This window comes from Bubalus bubalis, chromosome 1 (assembly GCF_019923935.1).
Source record: "Bubalus bubalis isolate 160015118507 breed Murrah chromosome 1, NDDB_SH_1, whole genome shotgun sequence".
Lineage (NCBI taxonomy): Eukaryota > Metazoa > Chordata > Mammalia > Artiodactyla > Bovidae > Bubalus > Bubalus bubalis.
This window is the reverse complement of record NC_059157.1, coordinates 31791410-31816451: the sequence shown is the minus strand read 5'-3', so window position 1 is coordinate 31816451 and position 25042 is coordinate 31791410. Positions and strand designations below refer to the sequence as shown.

At 44.9% G+C, this 25042-nt stretch overlaps 1 protein-coding gene and 1 long non-coding RNA gene across 10 annotated transcripts in view; one reads left to right on the top strand and one right to left on the bottom strand.

Annotated features, from left to right (window-relative positions):
* TENM3 (teneurin transmembrane protein 3) overlaps positions 1-25042 on the top strand; it is a 1064917-nt gene that overhangs the window by 1032383 nt on the left and 7492 nt on the right. For all 9 annotated transcript variants that reach the window (XM_044938509.2, XM_044938511.2, XM_044938515.2 and 6 more), the window contains 4 exons: positions 3800-3975; positions 9376-9611; positions 19447-19743; positions 22516-24127. In XM_044938509.2, coding sequence (XP_044794444.1) covers positions 3800-3975; positions 9376-9611; positions 19447-19743; positions 22516-24127 — 2321 coding nt within the window. The remainder of the gene's footprint in view (positions 1-3799; positions 3976-9375; positions 9612-19446; positions 19744-22515; positions 24128-25042) is intronic.
* Positions 10677-25042, bottom strand: part of LOC123332512 — a 100741-nt gene continuing 86375 nt past the window's right edge. The window contains exon 3 of the long non-coding RNA XR_006549292.2: positions 10677-11010. This is a non-coding gene — a long non-coding RNA (uncharacterized LOC123332512). The remainder of the gene's footprint in view (positions 11011-25042) is intronic.

The window sequence follows — 25042 nt, the reverse complement described above, 5'->3', positions numbered from 1 at the left end:
CCCCACCCCTGGGCTCCTTTAAGCTTGATTAAAGCCTTGCTTCTCCTAAAAACTATCACAGTCCCCAGTGGTGACCCCTGTCCAGGGCCTCCCTCCATCATCTAGCGGCCCCTACCTGGACCCTCTGCTTCAGCAGGCTCTTCTACGCCTTGACTTAAGAGCCTGTCTTTCCTCATGCCTCCACACCCTCTCCCTGCCTGTTTTCTTGACTGGTCTGTGTCCCGTGCCTTCCTTATCTTCCCATCTAAATATGCATCTATTTCAAGGCCCAGCATAGGTCCTCACCTTGACATGGCGCTTGCCTGCCACCCCAGCAGGACCTCACACCATCACCTGCACTCGGCGGGCTCTTGACCACCGGGCTTCCGATGCTCTTCGTACCTACAGTTCCCTCGTGCTGTAACTTGCCTACAAGCTTATTCAGAAACTGGTAGGTGACCAGCGGGGTAGATGCCCTAAGGGTCCTTTGGAAAATAGCAGCTTTCCTGGCCAGCCCTGTGTGAGCACTTCAGCCCTCTGAGTGCCTTACTTTTTACGTGCAGCCCCTCGTCTGAAAGCACAAACTCAGGACTTCCGGGGCTACACTGTGGAGCTGGGCCACTAAGATGCCAGCTTAAGCCTCTGTCATACTAACTGCACTGCCTACAAAAGCTACTTGTGGCTGTATTTCCCAAAGAACCGGAAGCAAACAGGTGAGTGTCTGAATACTCAGTGCCCCGTGCTCGAAGGCGGCACACTCGGCATCCTGTGATAGGAAATGCCTGCCCAGCAGGACGGGAACCGCGGGGTTGGCCAGTGAAAGAGCAGTGGCAAGGATGGAAGAAATGCGTTCCATGGGAGAAAGGTGATGGGCCTGCTGTAGACTGAATGGAGCTAGAAAACATAAACCAGCAAAGGGGACAGAAAAGGGCAGGTGAGTGACAGCCGCGGGAATGCATCAGTGGAGCGCTGGCAAGTGGCATCATCTATATGAAGCTATCGTTCTCCACTCTAAGTCAAGCGCTTTGATTTACAGACGGGCTCGGGGACCTGGGTCCAGTGCTTGGAATCTCCAGGCATGGGCCCATCGTGAGATGCAGGGAGAGAGCCTGATCAAATCACCTAACCACATCAGATTTTCATTTGTCCATCTATAAAATGGGAAGGGAGGCAAGGGTTGATGAAGTACTGAATTGCCTGTTATATAGGAGGATGCAAAAGGATGTCAGTTTCTCTTTAAAATTTTTCTGTGGCTTTTTTCTTCCCATTTTATTGACACATAATGAACAGACAGCACTGTTTAAGGTGTACAGCACAGTGATTTGACTTAGGTAAGTCATGAAATGAGTATCACAGTTTGGTGAACATTCATCATCTCTTGAAGAAGGCAATGGCACCCCACTCCAGTACTCTTGCCTGGAAAATCCCATGGACGGAGGAGCCTGGTTGGCTGCAGTCCATGGGGTCGCTAAGAGTCGGACACGACTGAGCGACTTTCACTTTCACTTTTCCCTTTCATGCATTGGAGAAGGAAATGGCAACCCACTCCAGTGTTCTTGCTTGGGGAATCCCAGGGATGGGGGAGCCTGGTAGGCTCCCTATGGGGTCGCACAGAGTCGGACACGACTGAAGCGACTTAGCAGCAACAGCAGTATCTCTTATAGATAAAACAGTAAAGAAATAGAAAATTTTTGCTTATGATAACTCTTGGGATGTACTCTCTTAATAACTTTTATATATATATATATATATAACATACAGCAGTTTAATTATTGGAGAAGGAAATGACAACCCACTCCAGTATTCTTGCTTAGGAAATCGCATGGACAGAGGAGCCTGGAAGGCTACAGTCCATGGTGTCACGAAAGAGTCAGATGTGACTTAGCAACTAAACAACAGTGTTAATTGTATTTATCTGGTTGTACGTTGCATCCCTGGTACTTATTTACCTTAGGGTGTTAATTTCTGTAAAAACACAGTAACTTTTTCTCTCTCTTATCCTGTGAGAAATATAAAGCAATGCAAGAATTATGTCCTGGTTAACACTGCACTTTAGGCTGGTATGGTCAGTAATTCTATAAACCTAGGCTTGTTTGTTTCTTCAAAAGTAATAATGTCTTCAAAAAAATAAGTGACGACAGCAATAAGGCCTGTTGAGTTTCTTTCACTGATGCCTTAATCTGCCAGGGGCATTTGGGTTGCTGGGGAAGAGAAGGACTCTCCTTTTTTATTTCAGCTCTGCCTTTTGTGGGTCCAAACAATGATTACACTTAATGGTGCATTTTCTTTCTGTCTCTCCATGGCCCGCCTCCTCTCCTGAGTGCCCGTTCCTGCCGCTGGCGAAGCAGCAAGGCAGATTGTCAGATCAAGTCAGTCAGACCCCTGATCTAACTGATACTGTCCCCACTGAATTAATGGGGCCTGAACGGACATCCCTCTCTCTCCTCCCAACTTTCCACCTTCCTGTCTCCACCGTGACATTGTCCTTGCGGAATTCTCTCCCTCAAATGCCTAGATGCTGCTCCTAATTCCCAAGTACATTTCTCTAAGTGATACTATCAAAGCCCACTATCCTTTTATTCCAAAATAACATCTAGTACTTTTTATTCTACCCCCATCTCTTTGTTGCCCCGTGTTTTCACCTTTTACTCTTATACCTTCACTTTTCCCCTTTCCTGGTGACTTCTGTCTTTCCCTATTAAGATTCTTTCATCTCCTACTTCTGCATCCAGACTTATTTTCAGTAGGACATGGTTCAGCACTCCATTTCTTAGATCTTTTGTCAATGAAGCAACTTTAGTGTAAATATGAAATCCTATCTTAAGTGCATTTTTGTCCCAGGGAAGTCCCCGATTTCTCATTCAATTCCGCTACTCCCCCCCTCCCCCGCCCCCCGCTTCTTTAAAGCACATTTTGTCATTTTTAAAATTTTCTCTGGTGCTGCCACCAGTGCAAAAGTCACCTCCCAAAACCAATATGTTAGTAAAATGTTATATCTCTAATGCATAGTTATGATTAAAGGATAGCTTTTTAAGGTACATCCTAACATTTAAATTATAAGTTCCTCCTTATATATATGCTAAGACAGAGTTCGTGTATAATAAATAGTCATTAAATGTCAGGAAGTATTACATCTCATTTCAGTAAACATAATAAATCATCATCCAAAACACCACCATTCCTGTAATGTCAGTCTAGACTACATTATCACCACCCCCGCCAACATTTAAGTCCCAGTGTACCATTATGAAGTATGTCAATCACTGAGAAATAAAGTCTTTTTAAAAGTCTTTATTATACTAATTTGTTGAAGATGTCTCAAGATACTGAAGGGCTATCTTTACATATGCAAATATATAACATGAATGTATATATACTGCTTTACAAAGTTATAGATATAATTTTTTCATATTGCACTGCCATAGAGGGCGTAAGTTAGTAAAACCTTCAAACAAGATATAACAGCGAATTCAATCTACTTTGTAGAAAATATGGAGGAATACTAAGAAATTTAATATCACCAAACATGTTCCCTTTGAAACAGCAAATTAGATGTGCAGGAGGATTTTGGTCACACTTCAAAGAAAAATGCGCTGAGGTGGAGAGCTGTTTACTCTGCCTCTCACCGGCATGGCTTTTCTATGTTAAACAGGCTTCTGATGACTTCAAAGCATGTTTGAAGTCCTCACTCAGCACAGCTCCTGCACAAAGACAAATATGCTTCCAAACGCGTGCGGCTAATACCGCCGCCAACTCTCGTGTAGGTAGGAAGAATCTGCAGCTGCCTGTTTACCACCCAGTTCATTCCTCTCTCATTCAGCTATGACAGCGAAGGGCGTCTGACCAACGTGACATTTCCAACCGGCGTGGTCACCAACCTTCATGGAGACATGGACAAGGCGATCACAGTGGACATTGAGTCGTCCAGCCGAGAAGAAGATGTCAGCATCACTTCAAATCTGTCCTCCATTGACTCGTTCTACACCATGGTTCAAGGTAAGCATGAAAGCACAGCTTTCAACGGCCCTGTTTAAAACACCACTGGCACGGAAGTAGCATGTGGCCATCCCCCTCCCTCCCCGCGCTGTTTCTAAGATGAACTTAAGGAAGGGAAGCTGGAAATGTAAACCTCTAGAGATAAGGATGAGAAGCCTCATATCTACATGTAATGTTTATTTAGCAACATAAGGGCTTCCCAGATGGAGCGATGGTAAAGAACCCACCTGCCAATGCAGGGATGCAAGAGACCCAGGTTCGATCCCTGGGTTGGGAAGATCCCCTGGAGAAGGAAATGCAACCCACTCTAGTATTCTTGCCTGGAAAAACCCATGGACAGCGGAGCCTGGTGGGCTACAGTCAGTCAAGTTCAGTTACTCAGCTGTGTCCGACTCTTTGCAACCCCATGAACCGCAGCACACCAGGCCTCCCTGACCATCACCAACTACTGGAGTCCACCCAAACCCATGTCCATTGAGTCAGTGATGCCATCCAACCATCTCATCCTCTGTCGTCCCCTTCTCCTCCTACCCCCAATCTTTCCCAGCATCAGGGTCTTTTCAAATGAGTCAACTCATCGCATCAGGTGGCCAAAGTATTGGAGTTTCAGCTTCAAATCAGTCCTTCCAATGAACACCCAGGACTAATCTTCTTTAGGATGAACTAGTTGGACCTCCTTGCAGTCCAAGAGACTCTCAAGAGTCTTCTCCAACACCACAGTTCAAAAGCATCAATTCTTCGGTGCTCAGCTTTCTTCATAGTCCCATTCTCACATCCATACATGACCGCTGGAAAAACCATAGCCTTGACTAGATGGCCCTTTTTTGGCAAAGTAATGTCTCTGCTTTTCAATATGCTATCTAGGTTGGTCATAACTTTCCTTCCAAGGAGTAAGCATCTTTTAATTTCATGGCTGCGGTCACCATCTATAGTGATTTTGGAGGCCAAAAATATAAAGTCAGCCACTGTTTACACCATTTCCTGTCTATTTGCCAGGAAGTGATGGGACCAGATGCCATGATCTTCGTTTTCTGAATGTTGAGCTTTAAGCCAACTTTTTCACTCTCCTCTTTCACTTTCATCAAGAGGCTCTTTTAGTTCCTCTTCACTTTCTGCCGTAAGGGTGGTGTCATCTGCATATCTGAGGTTATTGATATTTCTCCCGGCAATCTTGATTCCAGCTTGTGCTTCTTCCAGCCCAGCATTTCTCATGATGTACACTGCATATAAGTTAAATAAGCAGGGTGACAGTATACAGCCTTGACGTACTCCTTTTCCTATTTGGAACCAGTCTGTTGTTCCATGCCCAGTTCTAACTGTTGCTTCCTGACCTGCATATAGGTTTCTCAAGAGGCAGGTCCGGTGGTCTGGTATTCCCCTCTCTTTCAGAATTTTCCACAGTTTACTGTGATCCACACAGTAAAGGGCTTTGGCATAGTCAATAAAGCAGAAATAGATGTTTTTCTGGAACTCTCTTGCTTTTTCCATGATCCAGCGGATGTTGGCAATTTGATCTCTGGTTCCTCTGTCTTTTCTAAAACCAGTTTGAACATCTGGAGATTCACAGTTGACATATTGCTGAAGCCTGGCTTAGAGAATTTTGAGCATTATTTTGCTAGTGTGTGAGATGAGTGCAATTGTGCGGTAGTTTGAGCATTCTTTGCCATTGCCTTTCTTTAGGATTGGAATGAAAACTGACCTTGTCCAGTCCCAGGGCCACTGCTGAGTTTTCCAAATTTGCTGGTATATTGAGTGCAGCACTTTCACAGCATCATCTTTCAGGATTTGAAATAGCTCAACTGGAATTCCATCACCTCCACTAGTTTTGTTTGTAGTGATGCTTCCTAAGGCCCACTTGACTACACATTCCAGGATGTCTGGCTCTAGGTCAGTGATCACACCATCGTGATTATCTGGGTCATGAAGATCTTTTTTGTACAGTTCTTCTGTGTATTCTTGCCACCTCTTCTTAATATCTTCTGCTTCTGTTAGGCCCATACCATCATTTCCATACTTTATTGAGCCCATCTTTGCATGAAATGTTCCCTTGGTATCTCTGATTTTCTTGAAGAGATCTCTAGTCTTTCCTATTCTGTTGTTTTCCTCTATTTCTTTGCACTGATCACTGAAGAAGGCTTTCTTATCTCCCCTTGCTATTCTTTGGAACCTCTTCTTTTCACAGCTATTTGTAAGGCCTACTCAGACAGCCATTTTGCTCTTTTGCATTTCTTTTTCTTGGGGATGGTCTTGCTCCCTGTCTCCTGTACAATGTCACGAACCTCTGTCCATAGTTCATCAGGCATTCTGTCTGTCAGATCTAGTCCCTTAAATCTATTTCTCACTTACACTGTGTAATCATAAGGGATTTGATTTAGCTCATACCTGAATGGTCTAGTGGTTTTCCCTACTTTCTTCAATTTCAGTCTGAATTTGGCAATAAGGAGTTCATGATCTGAGCCACAGTCAGCTCCTGGTCTTGTTTTTGCTGACTGTATATAGCTTCTCCATCTTTGGCTGCAAAGAATATAATCAATATGATTTCAGTGTTGGCCATCTGGTGATGTCCATGTGTAGAGTCTTTTCTTGTGTTGTTGGAAGAGGGTGTTTGCTATGACCAGTGCATTTTCTTGGCAAAACTCTATTAGCATTTGCCCTGCTTCATTTTGTACTCCAAGGCCAAATTTGCCTGTTACTCCAGGTGTTTCTTGACTTCCTACTTTTGCATTCCAGTCCCCTATAATGAAAAAGACATCTTTTGGGGGTGTTAGTTCTAAAAGGTCTTGCAGGTCTTCATAGAACCTTTCAACTTCAGCTTCTTCAGCATTACTGGTTGGGGCATAGACTTGGATTACCGTGATATTGAATGGTTTGCCTTGGAAATGAACAGAGATCATTCTGTCATTTTTGAGATTGCATCCAAGTACTGCATTTCGGACTCTTTTGTTGACCATGATGGCTACTCCGTTTCTTCTGAGGGATTCTTGCCCACAGTAGTAGATATAATGGTCATCTGAGTTAAATTCACCCATTCCAGTCCATTTTAGTTCACTGATTCCTAGAATGTTGATGTTCACTCTTGCCATCTCCTGTTTGACTACTTCCAATTTGCTTTGATTCATGGACCTAACATTCCAGGTTCCTATGCAATATTACTCTTTACAGCATCGGACTTTTCTTCTATCACCAGTCACATCTACAGCTGGGTGGTGGTTTTGCTTTGGCTCCATCCGCAGCCTTCTGTAACTCAATGAAACTAAGCCATGTCGTGTAGGGCCAAGATGGACGGGTCATGGTGGAGAGGTCTGACAGAATGTGGTCCACTGGAGAAGGCAATGGCAAACCACTTCAGTATTCTTGCCTTGAGAACCCCATGAACAGTATGAAAAGGCAAAAAGATAGGACACTGAAAGATGAACTCCCCAGGTCAGTAGGTGCCCAATATGCTACAGTCAGTCCACAGGGTTGCAAGGAGTCCATGGAGCATACTAAGAAATCTAATTTAAAAGATTCAGACGCAATTGAGCACATATATACATATTTAAAATCACATAATATCTAAATATTTCTGTTGACCTAGAAATAGTCTTGTTTCTTTCCCACTTCATAAGTTAATTCTCATTCTCTACTTCTCTCATCAATCCCTTTTTACTTCAGTGTCACTGGCCATAGAAGGACAGCAGCGTAAGGCCAAGCACTTTCTGAATCCATGTGTGATGCAGTCTTTGAATCCACTTCTCATGCCATCACTGGAAATTTATACCAAATTCCAAGTATTTGTGTGATATCTGGGCTTTCCATTTTTTCATTCAGTATATGGACTTCCCTGGGGGCTCAGATGGTAAAGAATCTGCCTTCAGTGCAGGAGACACAAGTTCAATCCCTGGGTCAGGAGGATCCCCTGGAGAAGGGAATGGCAACTCACTCCAGTCACTCCAGTATTCTTGCCTGGAGAATCCCATGGACAGAGGAGCCTGGCGGGCTCCAGTCCATGGGGTCACAGAGTCAGACACAACTGAGTGACTAACACTTATGACTTTCATATAGGCATAAACATCCAGTATCTCCATGATAGAGCCTCCCACCATATTCCTTTTTGATGTAATCTTCAGGAACCCCATTTACAATGACCACTGCAACTGTGAAGTCATTGCTCTAAAACTAATTGTTGAATCTGAGTTACACTTCAGATTATGGCTAGATTTATTTCCAGCTTGGGAAGATTCCCCTGGAGAAGGAAATGGCAACCCACTCCAGTATCCTTGCCTGGAAAAATCTCATGGACAGAGGAGCCTGGGGGCTGCAGTCCATGGGGGTCACAAAGACTTGGACATGACTGAGCGACTAACACACTTACACAATATTTTATAGATTTGTGTTGTTGCTGTTTTTTTCTTTAGCCACACCTCCTGGCTTGTAGGATCTTACTTCCTCCACCAGGGATCAAACCCAAGCCCCTTGCAATGGAAACAGAGTGTCCTAACCACTGGGCCACCAGGGAGTTTGAGTTAAACTTCTTTGACTCATTTTTTTTAACCAGTTCTGTCAGGTAATCTCCACAGTCATCTAAAATTACTGTTGCTTGAACTTATTGCTTCCCCAAATGGTCCTATAGTATTAAAATTCTTTAGTTAAGTCTATAACCTACAATATGAGAGGGTGTTTTATACAAAATATAAGGTGACTGCCTTTTTTAAAGTCAGTTTCGGGGGAAATAGCTCCTTATATATTTTTGGTGTGGAAAGTATAGATATTAAATCTTTTCAAAATGTCTTTAACAAAGGATGGATATAAAGATGGGTGTAGGAAGGGGTGTCTCTTAAGACCCTGAAGGTGAGACACAGACTCATAAAAGAACCCATATTATTCAGTTCTTTGCAAAACATTTACTGCACGTTCCATAGAGGCTGAACCATCATCTGTTTTTTGTCAGGCACATGAGAAAAAGAAATCTGTTAAAGTGGAGAAGGATTTTACATTTTCCCCTAAAGGTTACCTTTAATATTCAGCCAAACCTGTTACATCAGGAGTTCCCAGGTTTTTTGGCATCAGGGACAAGTTTCATGGAAGACAGTTTTTTCCCCCAGACTGGGGGCCAGGGATGGTTTGGGGATGATTCAAGAGCACTACATTTATTGTACACTTGATTCCTATTATTATTATATCAGCTCCACCTCAGATCATCAGGCATTAGGTCCTGGAGGTTGGGGAACCCCTGCACTATAGCATGAGATGCCAGAAATCAAAGTTGTTTGTTATTTTCTACAAGAATATCATTAAGTACTTTTTATTCCTTATAAATGGAGTCCCATCAGTGTTTTAGACATGCATATAACCCCACAACCAACCAAGTGTTCAGTCCACACCTATAGTTCATGTTTTCTGCAATTTTTTTTCTTCCAGATCAGTTAAGGAACAGCTACCAAATTGGTTATGACGGCTCCCTTCGTATCATCTATGCCAGTGGTCTGGACTCGCATTACCAGACCGAGCCCCACGTTCTGGCCGGCACCGCTAACCCAACAGTTGCCAAAAGAAACATGACTCTGCCTGGTGAAAATGGTCAGAATTTGGTGGAGTGGAGATTCCGGAAGGAGCAGGCTCAAGGCAAAGTCAATGTCTTCGGTCGAAAGCTCAGGGTAAGTCAGTGTCAGAGGGTGGTGATGCCCAGCCAGTCCTCTGCATCATTCAATGGCTGGTCCACGAGGGCGTGCCTGGGGCTCACCTGCTAGTGCTCAGGGGGACACCTTACCTTACAGCCAGCCCTCAAGCCATCAGATTGCTCATAGTAAAAGCCAACTATTTGAGAAAAGGGTTCTCTCAATATAGCTTTGATTAAAAATCAGTTCTTTCCTAGGAAACTAGGATTTTGCATGTAAATTGTGTGAGTCACTCAGTCGTGTCCAACTCTTTGTGACCCGATGAACTATAGCCCTCCAGGCTCCCCTGTCCACAAGATTCTCTAGCAAGGATACTGGAGTGGGTCATCATTTCCTTCTCCAGGGGATCTTCCCGACCCAGGGATTGAACCCCAGTCTCCTGCATTGCAGGCAGATTCTTTACCATCTGAGCTACCAGGGAAGATTTTTCATGTAGGACAGTCCCAGATAGCCTGGATAACAACTGATTCTTGTTTTACTAATATTACCTTAATAATCTTATGCTTTTCCTTCACCCACTCAGGAGAGGTGACTTCGTAATGACATAGGGATGAGTAAGCATTGGCTGAAACATTGCAAGTATTCCAAACCCTAAATATGTATATTGAAAGACAGGGGCTGGCCTTTGGAAGATGGAGTCTGCCTTTGCACTCACAATATTTTTAAAGTACAATGTGGGCTTGAGACTTCTCTAGTGGTAGAGCTGTTGGGAATTTGCCTTCCAATGCAGGCGATGTGGGTTCTTTCCCTGGTCAGAAGGCTAAAATCCCACATGCCTGCAGCCAAAAAACTGAAACATAAAAACAGAGGCAACATTGTAACAAAAATTCAACAGACTTTAAAAATGGTCCACATCAAAAAAAAAAAAAAAGGGTAATGTGGGCACACAGGAGATAACCAGTGTCAGAACCTACCTCCTCGCTATTGATGAAAAACCCAAACTTACCTTTTTTTTTTAAATTTATTTCTTTTTGACTGTGCTGGAGCATTGTTGCTGTGCAGGCTTTTCTCTAGTCAAAGTGCACAGACTTCCACTGTGGGGGCTTTTCTTGTTGCGGAGCACAGGCCTTCAGGCTTTAGCAGTGGCAGCGTATGGGCTCAGCAGTTGTGCTTTGCAGTCTCTAAGAGCACAGGCTCAGTAGCTGTGGTACACAGGTTGAGTTGCTCTGTGACATGTAGGATCTTCCCGGATTAGGGATCGAACCCATGTCCCCTGCACTGGCAAGCGCATTCTTAACCACACAGCCACCAGGGAAGTCCCAGAATTATCTTTTTTCTATGAGACACATGATGACATCGCTGATTGCTAAGGTAAATTGATCTTTGCAGAATGTTCTCTGTGTTGCCTTGTTAGGTGTTTTTATTCGTCCTTTCCATGCTGTGGGCCAGATACAAATAGAAAGCAAGCTGTGATTTATGGCAGTTGTTCAGTAAAGACAATATAGACTAAGGACTAAAACACAGGTTACAAGGAACCCCCGTCAGGCCACTGTAAACTGAACCTGCTTCATTTTTTCTGTTAGTGAACAGATTTTTGTTTATCAGATAAATGCAGATAACCATTCCTGAAATTATTTCCCTTGCCTTAAAAAAAAAAGTTACTCAAAATCAAGGAGAGAGAAGAAAACATGGAGTGTACCATTCATGTTCTATTAATGGCACCAAAAAATGGTTAAGTTATTAGTATAACAGGCTAACATTATTCACCAGGCCAATATCTCACAGTTAAGAAACAGCTGATACATATTGGCCATTTCCAAGAAATAGAATAAAGTAAAAAAAGAATCAGTGATCAGATACAGGCTACTCAGCTCACAGGTTATATATTCCAGTTCCACTTCCATTGCAAGGCAGGAGTTTGGGACTCTAAATATATAATCTTCTAGAACCAAAGCTGTGGTCCCATCTTACCATCCCCCAGGATGCCCCAGCTCCAGGGCCCTAGACCCAGAGCTCTGGTGCACAGAAGCTGGGGAGGCTCGAGGGTTTTCCTGAGAGAGAGGCAAGAAGAAAAAACAGAACATCAGAAAGAAGAACAAGATTAGCAGGCGGGTAACGTGACTGAAGGCAAAAGGAGAAGGCGGGTGCAGAGGATGAGATGGTTAGATGGCATCACTGACTCACTGGACGTGAGTTTGAGCAAACAAACCCCAGGAGACAGTGGAGGAGAGGAGCCCGGTGTGCTGCCGTCCATGGGGTGGAAGACTTGGGCAGGACTTACTGACTCAACAGCAACAACAACGTGATGGGCAAGAAAACCAGCTCCAGGCTCATTTCAGGGTCACTTGCAGAGGGCCTTGGTCAGTGGCTGGAGCCAGCTTCAGCTTCAGCATTTTTTTCCGCTGAAGCAAGGCCTCGAGCTGCCGGCGTGTCTGTCTAATGCTGCCGCTGACCACTGCCCCAGCCCCTGCTTCCCTGGGCCGCTGCACACTGGAAGCTAGTTCCCAGGCTTTGTCTTATTTGGCCATCCCTAAGCCAGGCGTGGTGTGCCTGTATACACACACACACACACACACACACACACACACGGAGGCACACCTGTACTCAGACACAGGACTTACTTCATCGAAAGACATAAAGGTCCTGCTCACATTTGTGCTCAAAAAGTATGAGTTCTAGATTAGGCTCCACTTCTTACTAAACTATACAGGAAAATTCTAACAGATATCTAACAGACCTAACATCATTTTATCTATATGATAATATCTGTATCATGATAGCAATACTATAATATGCAGATATTCTAACATGATGATGTAGACATGGTGTGTATATATTCAGTTGTGTCCAACTCTTTGTGACCCCACGGACTGTAGCCCACCTGGCTCTTCTGTCCTGGGATTTCCCAGGCAAGAATACCGGAGTGGGTTGCCATTTCCTCCTCCAGGGATCTTCCTGACCCTGGAGATGGAACCCGTGTCTCTTGCATGTCCTGCATTGGCAGGTGGATTCTTTACCACTGCTCCACCTGGGAAGCCCATAGACATGGTATAGACGATCTGTATTATGGATAAATATAACTGACTGCCTTACCCTGCCACAGTCTCACACAATTGCTACAGAATCAAGTGAGATGATGTGCACGTCCTTTGAAAACAAAAGGCATGATTACATATTCTGTGACCCTAACCCAGGGAATCTGAGCCGCAGGCAACAATAGTGGGCATGTAGACCCACACGACAGACGCACAGCAAAGAGCTGTGAGGAAGACACAGCTGCAAAAGAGGGAAAACCAGGGAAATGCTTTGCCCTGAAAGTGACCACATAACACATGGCCCACTGTTCTTTGAGACAAGCTAGCCTAAGTGCATCCTTTTAATTCCCTTTAAGAAAAAGAAATAAGAAGAGCAGAGGAAAAAATCTGATTATAAGTCTCTGGTTCTCAGTCTGATTCCAAGTGAATCTTCCTTTGGGAAGGAAGAGACCAGTGCACACAGGCACGGGTGTTAGTTTCTTTCTAAATAGCTGAACGACAGTGCCTCGGCAGGCCATTTCAGAAAATCCAGTATTTAAGAACGGCCTGTCCAGTCACACTGAAAGACTTCCAGCTGATCCGGGTGATGGCTCACGTGGCGACGGCACCAAGATCACAAGGGAAGGTTTCTTATTTTCAAGATAAGCTTGGATGTGCCAGCCATGCCTGGTCATTCCACCCCTCTGTAGATCCTAAGAGAGGAATTCCAGGGAGAAAGAGATGCTCTGAAAATCTGATTGGAGGACCTGACCTGGAGTCTGTGCAAGTGGGTTCTTTACCACTTGGGCCACTCGGGAGGGCGTCTCCTCTCTTACCTTTCCTTATCTTCTAGCAGAAAGTGCTTTTTGTTTTGAAGTTATGGGCCTGACCCATGGGTGGCAGTCAAATATTTATTCAATAAATGAAAGAATGAGAAAGAGCCAGGCTTAAAATATGGATTATGTTATCACCTTTAGGTCTTTCTGAGAGAGAAGCTGTAGGAATAGCACCTCCTTGCCAACGTCTGACTGCAGGAAGCAAACCTATCTCTAGATCGAACAGATTACATGGGTATAATAGATAGAACACTGGATGCAGTGGCTTAAAAAAAAAAGAAGGCAAAGAGGAGAAAAGGAAAAATTATAACAGAAATGAGCAATGTGAAAAGCATTTTCTGTGAAACTGTATTAAGAGGAAAAGGGGTTGGAGATATAGGAATAACCAGCGGAGGAAATCATGGAAAACAGAACAAAGATTTGACAATTCCTTAGCTCACTTGTTTGTACCTACGTATTTGTTTTTTTAGAAAGACCTGCATAATAGTTGCTTGTTTTTAATAGTCCTGATTTTTGTCAGTGGTTGAACTTGGAATCAGCCTTTGATCAATTCCCCCAAATTATAATGGCATCTGATTAATGAAAAGTCACCTTCTAGGGGGTTTCCCTGGTGGTCCAGTGGTTAAGACTTCACCTTTCAATGCAGGGGCTGTTAGTTCAATCCCTGGTCTGGGAGGTAAGATCCTACATGCCTCATGGCCAGAAAACCAAAACATAAAGCAGAAACAATATTGTAACAAATTCAGTAGACCTTAAAAATGGTCCATGTTAAAAAAAAAAGGAACCTAAACTTACCCAGAATTCTTATCCTTAAAGGAAAACATTTAGTGAATTGTTTGAAAAAGAAATTCTCAAAACTTGAAAGCCTAGACGTGATCGCTCCGAAGACCGTGATGTAACTCTTACTGTGCCGTCACGTGTGTGTGACATCCTTGTGTCTCACTGTATAATCTGAGTGGCGGGGCCTGGAGGGGGCCATGCAGAGAAGTTGGCACTTCTGACCTGTGGAGGGGACACAAAACCATCTGCAGACAGTTGACATTCTAACAAGGACCCCAGGGAGGCGAGATACTGTCACCCACATGGCAGGTACCCGCATATGGTCTGATCGTGCTCTGTGTTGTCAGATAGACGGACACTGTTTCACGTGTTTGAGCCTCAGTTTTTCAAGCCTTCCGGAGGGAACATAACTCCCTCCCTCCTGACATCAAAGGGACATTGTGATTAACTGCCACCACGCTGGACCTGATCTTTGAAAATGGAGATTTTTCTATGCTTAGCTCAAAGAAATGCTGTACATCACAAAGGAATTCATGGTGGCCTCTTACCTATTCACAACATTTGGATTCACTTTCATGTAGCTGAAGGTATTCAAACAACTACATAGGCTTTTCATCTTAGGTGTAAGTATACGATGTAACGATGTATTTTAATGTTATTTATTAAAGGCCTCTGGGGTCTGGAACAATGCCAGCCCTTTATTACTGTCAAAACAAGTTTGCAGAATTGCCATGGTTCATACAGGTGTAGTTAAGTGGGATTGTGTCACCCTGTGTCTGCAACTGCCAAAGGAGAACGTTCAGGCCTTGGGGGAGGGGGCGGAGACCCGTATTTCTCTAATAATTAGTGATGTTGAGCATCTTTCATGCACCTCTTGACCGTGTGTCTTCTTTGGAGAGACATGTCTATTTAGGTCTTCCACCCATTTTTTGATTGGGTTGTTTGCTTTTTTGATATTGAGCTCCATAAGCTGTTTGTATATTTTGGAAGTTAATCCTTTGTTTGTTGTTAGTATCTTCTGAAACGTTACATATTGAATAACAGTGGTTGGTGTCTGGAAATAGTAAGAACAGTGAAAACCTTGGCTTGTGTCAGAGTGTGGAGAAAAACAGCCACATTCTAATTCTTTCCTCATTTCTTCAGTTGGAGGACCCAAGAAAGGCATTGGTCAGGATAAGAGGAAAATGTTAAGTGCTTTCCAGACGTTTGCTCTCGTGGTGTTTCGAGGTGTTTCCGTATGTGATGTGCTTGGTGTGGCGGCTCACAGGATGGCCGTGTTAGGCATTCTAGATGCTTCAGTGTGGTGTAGTCATAGTCCCAAACCAAGGAGACGAATCAGAAGCCCCGTAGCGGGGTGCAGGCCTGCAAAGAATGGGTCCCAGACCTGTCTTTAGGCCCTTCTACCAAAAGGCCCTTCTAGTCCAGCGGTCCTACCAGATCTGCAGGGCAGATGTTCTGTTATGCTCTATCCAGAGGGAACACTGTGGAGACAAGGAGGAATCAGGAAGGCGAAAAAGATCCGAGATACAAATTAAGATGAATGCAAGGAAATCACAAAAAGGTGGGGCAAGGCTGTGGGCCGCACCGTCCACAGACACCCACTACACGGGCGGTCTTGCTCGGCTGTTCGCAGCCTGGAATAACCCCGAGGAAGGGCAAAGGAGGGCAAGCCTAAATGCTCTGGGGCTTATGTTTCCCTCTCAAGTCACAATGTGAGGAACACAAGAGCCCTCAGAAACCGTTTAAATTGTGTGAAGCCGCTTCTTCCGGCATCACTTGTGTGCTCAGTCGCTCAGTCGCGTCCGACCCTTTAGGATCCTATAGACTGCAGCCTGCCAGGCTCCTCTGTCCATGGGGATTTCCCAGGCAAGAATACTGCAGTGGGTTGCCACGCCCTCCTCCAGGGGATCTTCCCAGCCTCCTGCATTGCAGGCAGACTCTTTACCATCTGAGCCACGAGGGAAGCTCAGGCATCATAAGTGTGCAAATAAAAACTGAATTCTGCCAGTCCAGTATTGAGCTAATCTGATATCAAATCAAATCTGTAAATTTGTAGACTTCAAAATGTATCTTTGCAACATTAGCCAGTAGCTTCCTTCCAGGGTACACAAAGCATTCGGGAAGCGGTGCCTTCATCCGGCTTTTTCCAAGACAAAGTTGTAAAGTCTCAGAGAATTCACAGAGGGCTGAGCTACTAAATCTGCAGACACTTCCACTTGGGAAAACGGAAGCCCAGAAAGCCTTCAGCTGGTGGGTCAGAATCATATAAAATGATAGCTCTGAGAAACTGTTCCAAAGAGAAGGGAAGGGTCAGTATATATGTGACTTTGGAGAAGGGGGAATACATTACCTGCAGTCAAGCACATATTTTTCCAGAAGGTTTCTGTTAGTCACAAGGAGCAGGAGTCACCATGAAGGAATTTAGTGCTTTTCTAGATATGAGAAGATGCAAGAATTGGGTTCATAAAATCAGCCCCTGAGAGTATCTTTCTGAAGACCTGTCCTGCCAGATTTTCCAGAGCACAGTGTCTCATTTCTGCTCTCCACCCTGAACTCCTTTCAGGAGATGTTGAAGGTCAGAAGCTGAAGTAGCATATGATTCAATCCTTGTAAGAGGTAGATAGCAAATGCCCAGGGTTTCCCTGGGGACTCAGACCATAAAGGGTATGCCTGCAATGTGGGAGACCCAGGTTCAATCTCTGGACTGGGAAGATCCCCTGGAGAAGGGCATGGCAAGCTGTTGCAGTATTCTTGCCTGGAGAATCCCATGGACAGAGGAGCCTGGTGGGCTACAGTCCATGGGGTTGCAATGAGTTGGATGTGACCAAGCAACTAACACATACACATGGCAAGTACTAATTTATAGTTGACACTCCATTCCGACCTCTTTATTTACAGAGAGATGAAATAGACTCTGAGGGCCACGAGCCCAGAGTTGTGCAGCTCCTGTGGGTGTGGAAATGGGGCTTTCAGATTCTTGGGTTCCTCCTCCAACGCACACACATGCCCACACCAACGCGTACCAGTTGCTCTGTGGTCCAGAGTTGTTTTCTTTTTCCTACATCATGCATGCGTGCTAAGTGGCTTCAATCGTGTCCGACTCTGTGACCCTAGGGACTGTAGCCCACCAGGCTCCTCTGTCCAAGGGATTCTCCAGAATACTGGAGTCGCTATGCCCTCCTCCAGGGGATCTTCCTGACCTAGGGATCTACAATGACAGAACTGAAAAATTAAGATCTCCTAACTTCATCCGGACTCCGCTTTCTCATATGCTGTGGATCATCTCTCTGGGTATTTTCCTCCCAAAATAACTTTGCCTTTAGGCATAAACTTCTTTTCAGCTGGTATCTTTACCTCTCTGTGGACTTCACAATACTCCCCTTGAAGAGCTAATTGGAAGAGTTCAAATAAAAGCTTAGGGAGTGTTTTTTCATGGGTCTTGTTTAATGGCCATGATAGAAGACACAAATGTTTATCCCAGATTTACATAAATATACATGTATATTTTATAGGTACATAAATATGTATTTACATGTATTGGTGTGGTGTGTGTATGTGGTGTTGTTCATTTGCTTTGTTGTGAACTTTTTGACCCCATGGACTGTAGCCCACCAGGCTCCTCTGTCCATGGGATTTCCCAGGTAAGAATATTGGTGTGGGTTGTCATTTCCCTCTATGGGGTGTGTGTGTGTGTGTGTATAAGTGATCACCTGGAGTTGTCCATTTTGAAGGTTCTAGCCAGGACATGGTCAATTAAGGTTAAGATTTTCTCATTTAACTTGTAACAGTCTGAGCAGTTGAGGAGCATTTTGTTAAGGAGAAGCTACCATTATCACAAAGGGGCAGTAGAAAATCAAAGAATGAGTAATACTCCATTGTGTATATGTACCATAGCTTTCTTATCCATTCATACATTTGAATCAGTTCTAATGAGGTGGATGAAACTGGAGCCTATTATACAGAGTGAAGTAAGCCAGAAAGAAAAACACCAATACAGTATACTAACGCATATATATGGAATTTAGGAAGATGGTAACAATAACCCTGTGTACGAGACAGCGAAAGAGACACTGATGTATAGAACAGTCTTATGGACTCTGTGGGAGAGGGAGAGGGTGGGAAGATTTGGGAGAATGGCATTGAAACATGTAAAAATATCATGTATGAAACGAGTTGCCAGTCCAGGTTCGATGCACGATACTGGATGCTTGGGGCTGGTGCACTGGGATGACCCAGAGGGATGGTATGGGGAGGGAGGAGGGTTCAGGATGGGGAACACATGTATACCTGTGGCGGATTCATGTTGATATTTGGCAAAACTAATACAATTATGTAAAGTTTAAAAATAAAATTAAAAAAAAAAAAAGAAAATCAAAGAATGGACTGGCCCTGGCCTTCTGCAAACACTGTAGACCGTCTATAGAGCCGAATTTAACCAAGGCCACGTGTCCACCATAGCAACAAATGCCGGCTGGTGTGCACCTTGGATCACAGACAGACAGGAACAGCCAGATGTAGTTGTGGATTCTGGGCATGGCACAGAGCCCCACGGAGTTCCTAGGACAACATGGGGCTCAATTTGTAAAGTAAGCACGGTGGTCAGACTGTGTAGATGTGGGAGTGAAGGATCTGAAGTCCTTGCCAGTTAACCAGATGTTATCAAAGAAAAAGGCATTCCAAAAAATTGTGACATTTCAGCACTCAGCCCAAAGCGAGGATCGTGTTTGTAACCTCCTGCTATTTAAACTGATTAATAATTTACAGTAATGTGGACTCCAGCTTCTACTTAACTGTTCTTCAAAGGGCTAGAATCACATTTACCACCGTTTTATTTAATGTAGCCATGATTAATCTAGTGAACAGTTATTTCCCAGTGTCTTCTGGGAGGGCGGGGCTTTGAGTAATTTGCAGCGCTGTCAGGCTTACCACCTTCCTATCTTCTGAGCAAACTTGAAAGCAAATACATCTTGGCATTTTTCTTATCAGTTGCTTAAGTTTACAAAATTTAATTGAAAGGGTTTTGAACAAACGCCAGGCTGTCTCTCTGCTTAATGAAACCTTTTAAAAGAGCAGTTAATCTACTGCCTTGCACTTGTACCCAAGAAGTTGCTAAATTAATTTACTGACAAAGAGAATCAATCATCATAAATGGTGTTTAAACAATAGCGGGGACCCTGAAGAGTAATAAGGGGCTGGTATTGGAACAGCGTGATTTATTTTATCATCGTGTTTGTGTTGTACCAGGTTAATGGCAGAAACCTCCTTTCAGTTGACTTTGATCGAACAACAAAGACAGAGAAGATCTATGATGACCACCGTAAATTTCTCCTGAGGATCGCCTATGACACGTCAGGGCATCCAACTCTCTGGCTGCCGAGTAGCAAGCTGATGGCCGTCAATGTCACCTATTCGTCCACGGGTCAAATTGCCAGCATCCAGCGAGGAACCACCAGCGAGAAAGTCGATTATGACGGACAGGGGAGGATTGTGTCCCGGGTTTTTGCTGACGGTAAAACCTGGAGTTACACGTACTTGGAAAAGGTACGCTGCAGCCAGAAAGCGTGCAAATTGCCCAGGCGCACTGTGGGGATGGGCGGGGCAGGGGGCGGGGCCACCGGTACTTGACTGAGTTCCATTTACTATTCCGAGCATCCATATGTAAGTCCCGGCCATAGAGCACGGAGGAATCTGCGCATCAGCCACGGTGTTTCTCCTTAGTGAAGTTCGGCTCTCTGAGACCCTTTTACATGACTTATGCTGTAAACAAACACCACCACCGCCCACCTGCCAAGCTCATCCGTCGACAACATTCACACATTAGACCCTGAGCTTGTAAGTCATTTGTAAATCATCTCAGCGTGAGCTTTTTCGTTTCAGACAGCGCCTTACACGTTCGCACAGTTAAAGCTGTCAGGTGTGTGTCGTTCCTGGCAGCGCTTCGACCTAACGGTAAAAAGCCCATAGATCCTATTTACGCATCAGTAACCAAAAGAAGCCGTTTTTTTAAGCAAGCCACATTTCCGGGCCTCCGGGCCCTCTCTCCTTTCGTCTGCACTGAAAGGGAACCCATGCTTTAGACATATAACATGCTACCAAGAAAGATGCAGTTACACGTGTGCAGGGCGCCAGGTTTCAGGTAGTGACCAGGGTTAAAAGGGAATGAAACCAAGAGGAACGGGGAGGACCACCTCCTTGTAATTCCTTTCTGAAAGAGACAGAATCCTGCAGAGAGCATCTTCATGAGGCATTTCATTCCCCTTTGAGATGAAGGTTCGCCCTGGTTTTGAGTTCGGTGCCTCCCAACGATCCTCTCCACCAGCAGCCACAGGGTTGCTGAGGCACAAGTGCCGCTCGTGAGCTCAGTCTGCCCTTCCTTGACTGTTTGGAGTGACCTCTGTCCTCCACACACTCACGTCTGCATTGCTGTCCCCCTCACACACCCCATCTTGCTCTCCCCCAGAGGTGCTCTGGACCAGCCTCGTGCATGTAAGTCAGCTCAGATAATTCTAGATGGACTGTACATGGACTCCTCTTCCTAAAGACCTGGTCAGGGAACTAGGATCTCTTGGCCAAAAAAAATTAATAAAATAAACTCCCAGACCCCCAACATTGAAAGTAGTGAGTGTAATGTGACTGAAAAGTCTTTCTTTAAAGGGAGCCAAGGGGCATACCACCGATAAGGGCCGCTGTCAAAATGACCCAGCCATAACAGAAATCACCTTAACGTATCAACAGGGGTCAGAAAAGCCAACGAGCACATTCTCAGCATCTCTCCCAAATCCCTAAAACCCACCCAAACTATTTCCATTTCCTCGCTAGGACAGGCACCCTAAGCCAATGTGTATTCATGGCAAAGCAAGTAATATTTTACTACCTACATGATTCTGCTAAGTCGCTTCAGTCGCATCCAACTCTGTGTGACCCCATAGACAGCAGCCCACCAGGCTCCCCTGGCCCTGGGATCCTCCAGGCAAGAACACTGGAGTGGGGTGCCATTGCATTCTCCATACATGATTCTAAGTGACTGCAGGCACGGCCCTGTGAATTCAGCAACGGTCCAGGCCTTCCTTGGAAGAACGCAGACCATTAGCAACAAGTCTCAAGACACTGGTCACACAACCTGCACACAAAAATTGCCCCTAGATGTGCCCATGGAGGAGATCCTGCAGAAGCCTGAGTCAGACAAACTGCATTTGAAAACCAGCGGACGATAGAAGCAGTGAGCCTAGACAAGGGGTTATGCGCTCTTATGTCAAAAGCAAAGAGTACATCCCAGTGAGGGGGGGGTGGTAGGGATCAGCTCCTAATCTGACCATCCACCCAGTTCGGCCATCACTCCATTTGGTCTAACAGGGTTTAGAGGGAGCCTCCCAGAGGAAAGAGCCGCCCGCATTCTGTACCACTGCAGAGCTACCAAACCAGCCTCCAGGTTGACCTTCTCTCCCTTGGCCTAATAAACTGTCTTTTGTCATTCTGAAATCACTTGAAGAATAAGCCAAGCTTACTTTGAGTCATATATTTATTCACCTCATAATTTAGCACCCAAGCAGTGTATAGCCCGGAAACCATCCTTACTGCACCTAAGGGACAATCAGATTTGGTTCTTACGAAAAGATTTCATTGTCATTTCAGACGTCATGTAAAGAATTTGCAAACAAAAAACCGTCTCTGGATCCATATTCCTAATAAGAGCATTGACAGTTCTTATTCACCAAGCAATTAACCAAGCAGTGTTGCTGATGATGCTTTATGTACACACAATCCCTTTAGGGGCTAATTTTATGTCTCTTCTTTATAAAATAAATATTTTGAATGCTTTGCTCATCCTCCAAGTGCACTGGAAATTCAAGCATGATTTGAGTGGCTCTTCCATGAAATGTTTGGGGAAAAGCCACCTTACTAAATAATTGCTAATTATGGACAGGACTGCACTTCCCATATGCTGTTTTCCCCATGAAATATTGTCTTTGAAGCAGCTTTGTTCATGCTTGTATTATGACTTATCCAGATCCATTGACAATCTGCTGCTTGGCTGTGAATGCCTGTGATACAAAAAAAAAAAGTCTGATCCTGACAAGTAACCCATTATGAGAGTTGAGGCACTGAGTGAGAAACCGCTGGCAATTAAGCATCCAGGCAAATTAGGCAGGAAATCGTTAAGGACAGGGAAGGTCAAGGAGAACTCAATTAAAACGAAAATCATTTTCTCAGGCGGACTATTTTTGCATCTTTGTGGTCACTACATCTACTTTTACTCCCCCCGTCCCAACCCCATTCGCAAATATCGGCTAATGGCATGCTCCCTCTTTACAGTCCATGGTGCTTCTGCTCCATAGCCAGCGGCAGTACATCTTTGAATATGATATGTGGGACCAGCTCTCTGCCATCACCATGCCCAGCGTGGCTCGCCACACCATGCAGACCATCCGCTCCATCGGCTACTACCGCAACATATACAACCCCCCGGAGAGCAACGCCTCGGTCATCACCGACTACAACGAGGAGGGGCTGCTTCTGCAGACGGCTTTCCTGGGGACCAGCAGGAGGGTCTTATTCAAGTATCGAAGGCAGACCAGGCTCTCAGAGATCTTATACGACAGTACGCGGGTCAGTTTCACCTACGATGAGACGGCGGGAGTCCTCAAAACGGTAAACCTCCAGAGCGATGGTTTCATTTGCACCATTAGATACAGGCAGATCGGCCCCCTGATTGACAGGCAGATCTTCCGCTTTAGCGAAGATGGGATGGTAAACGCGAGATTCGACTACAGCTACGACAACAGTTTTCGAGTGACCAGCATGCAGGGTGTCATCAATGAAACTCCCCTGCCCATTGACCTCTATCAGTTCGATGACATTTCGGGCAAAGTGGAGCAGTTTGGAAAATTTGGCGTCATCTATTACGATATTAACCAGATCATTTCCACAGCTGTCATGACTTACACGAAGCACTTTGATGCCCACGGCCGCATCAAGGAGATTCAGTATGAGATATTCAGGTCGCTCATGTACTGGATTACAATTCAGTATGACAACATGGGTCGGGTAACCAAGAGAGAGATTAAAATAGGGCCCTTTGCCAACACCACCAAGTACGCTTACGAGTATGACGTCGACGGACAGCTCCAGACGGTCTACCTGAATGAAAAAATCATGTGGCGTTACAACTACGACCTGAATGGGAATCTCCATTTACTGAACCCGAGTAGCAGCGCGCGGCTGACCCCGCTCCGCTACGACCTGCGAGACAGGATCACCCGGCTGGGTGACGTCCAGTACCGGTTGGATGAGGATGGTTTCCTGCGCCAGAGAGGCACCGAGATCTTCGAGTACAGCTCCAAGGGGCTTCTGACCCGAGTCTACAGTAAAGGCAGCGGCTGGACGGTGATCTATCGTTACGATGGCCTGGGGAGGCGCGTGTCCAGCAAGACCAGTCTGGGACAGCACCTGCAGTTTTTCTATGCGGACCTCACTTACCCCACCAGAATTACTCACGTCTACAACCACTCGAGTTCGGAGATCACCTCCCTCTATTACGATCTCCAAGGACATCTCTTTGCCATGGAAATCAGCAGCGGGGATGAATTCTACATCGCGTCGGACAACACAGGGACACCACTGGCTGTTTTCAGTAGCAACGGGCTTATGCTCAAGCAGATTCAGTACACCGCCTATGGTGAGATCTATTTTGACTCCAATATTGACTTCCAGCTGGTAATTGGATTTCACGGTGGCTTGTATGACCCACTCACAAAATTAATCCATTTTGGAGAAAGGGATTATGACATTTTGGCAGGACGGTGGACAACACCTGACATAGAAATCTGGAAAAGAATTGGGAAGGACCCAGCTCCCTTTAACCTGTATATGTTTAGGAATAACAACCCAGCAAGCAAAATCCACGATGTGAAAGACTACATCACAGGTAAGCAGAATTGTTTCTCCTTTCCAAGTACTGAGTTAATCATTGAATCCATAAAATAACTGCTGGGGGTTTAACTTGATGCCTTCCTCCTGCAAAATCAAATGTCTTTAAAAAATAAAATCAAATGTCTAATGTTTTCAATGAAACCAAGGAGAAACCAACAGAGGGACACTGGGGCATAGTTGGTTACTTCCTATTCTGCCGGCCAGTGCCCAAGACCACAGTTTTTCTGAAATGACATGGAATCTAGGCATGCCATTTGAAGGGAAGGGACACGGGGGGTTGCAGAAAACATGAACTTGAAGCCCGCAAATCGGAGTTCCAATCTGAATGCCTCTCCAACAACAGGTCATGTGGCTTTATAGACAAGTCACATGACTTTATGAGTCTATTTCCGTAACAATAAAATGGGGACAGCAATCCTACTTTGTGGTATAAAATACAATAACATGCAATTCTGCTTTAATTAGCAGTGGGGAAAAAGTGAAAGTGTTAGTCACTCAATGGTGCCCGACTCTTTGGACCGCCATGGACTGTAGCCCACCAGGGTCCTCTGTCTATGGGATTCTCCAGGCAAGAATACTGGAGTGGGTAGCCATTCCCTTCTCCAGGGAATCTGCCCTACCCAGGGATCAAACCCAGGTCTTCTGCACTGCAGGTAGATTCTTTACCATCTGAGCCACCAGGGAAGCCCAAGCAAAACCGTAGTTCTCTGTAATAACCTTCATTACTCTTTATTGAGGTAACACTGCTTGATAACATTGTATGTTTCATGTGTACAACATTATGTTTCTACTTCTGTATACACTACAGTGTACCATCCAAAACTTAGTCAACATCTGTCACCAGAGAGCTGATGCCCTTAATCCACTTTGTCCCTCCCCCCATCTCCTTCCCCCGGGTAGCCACTGCTCC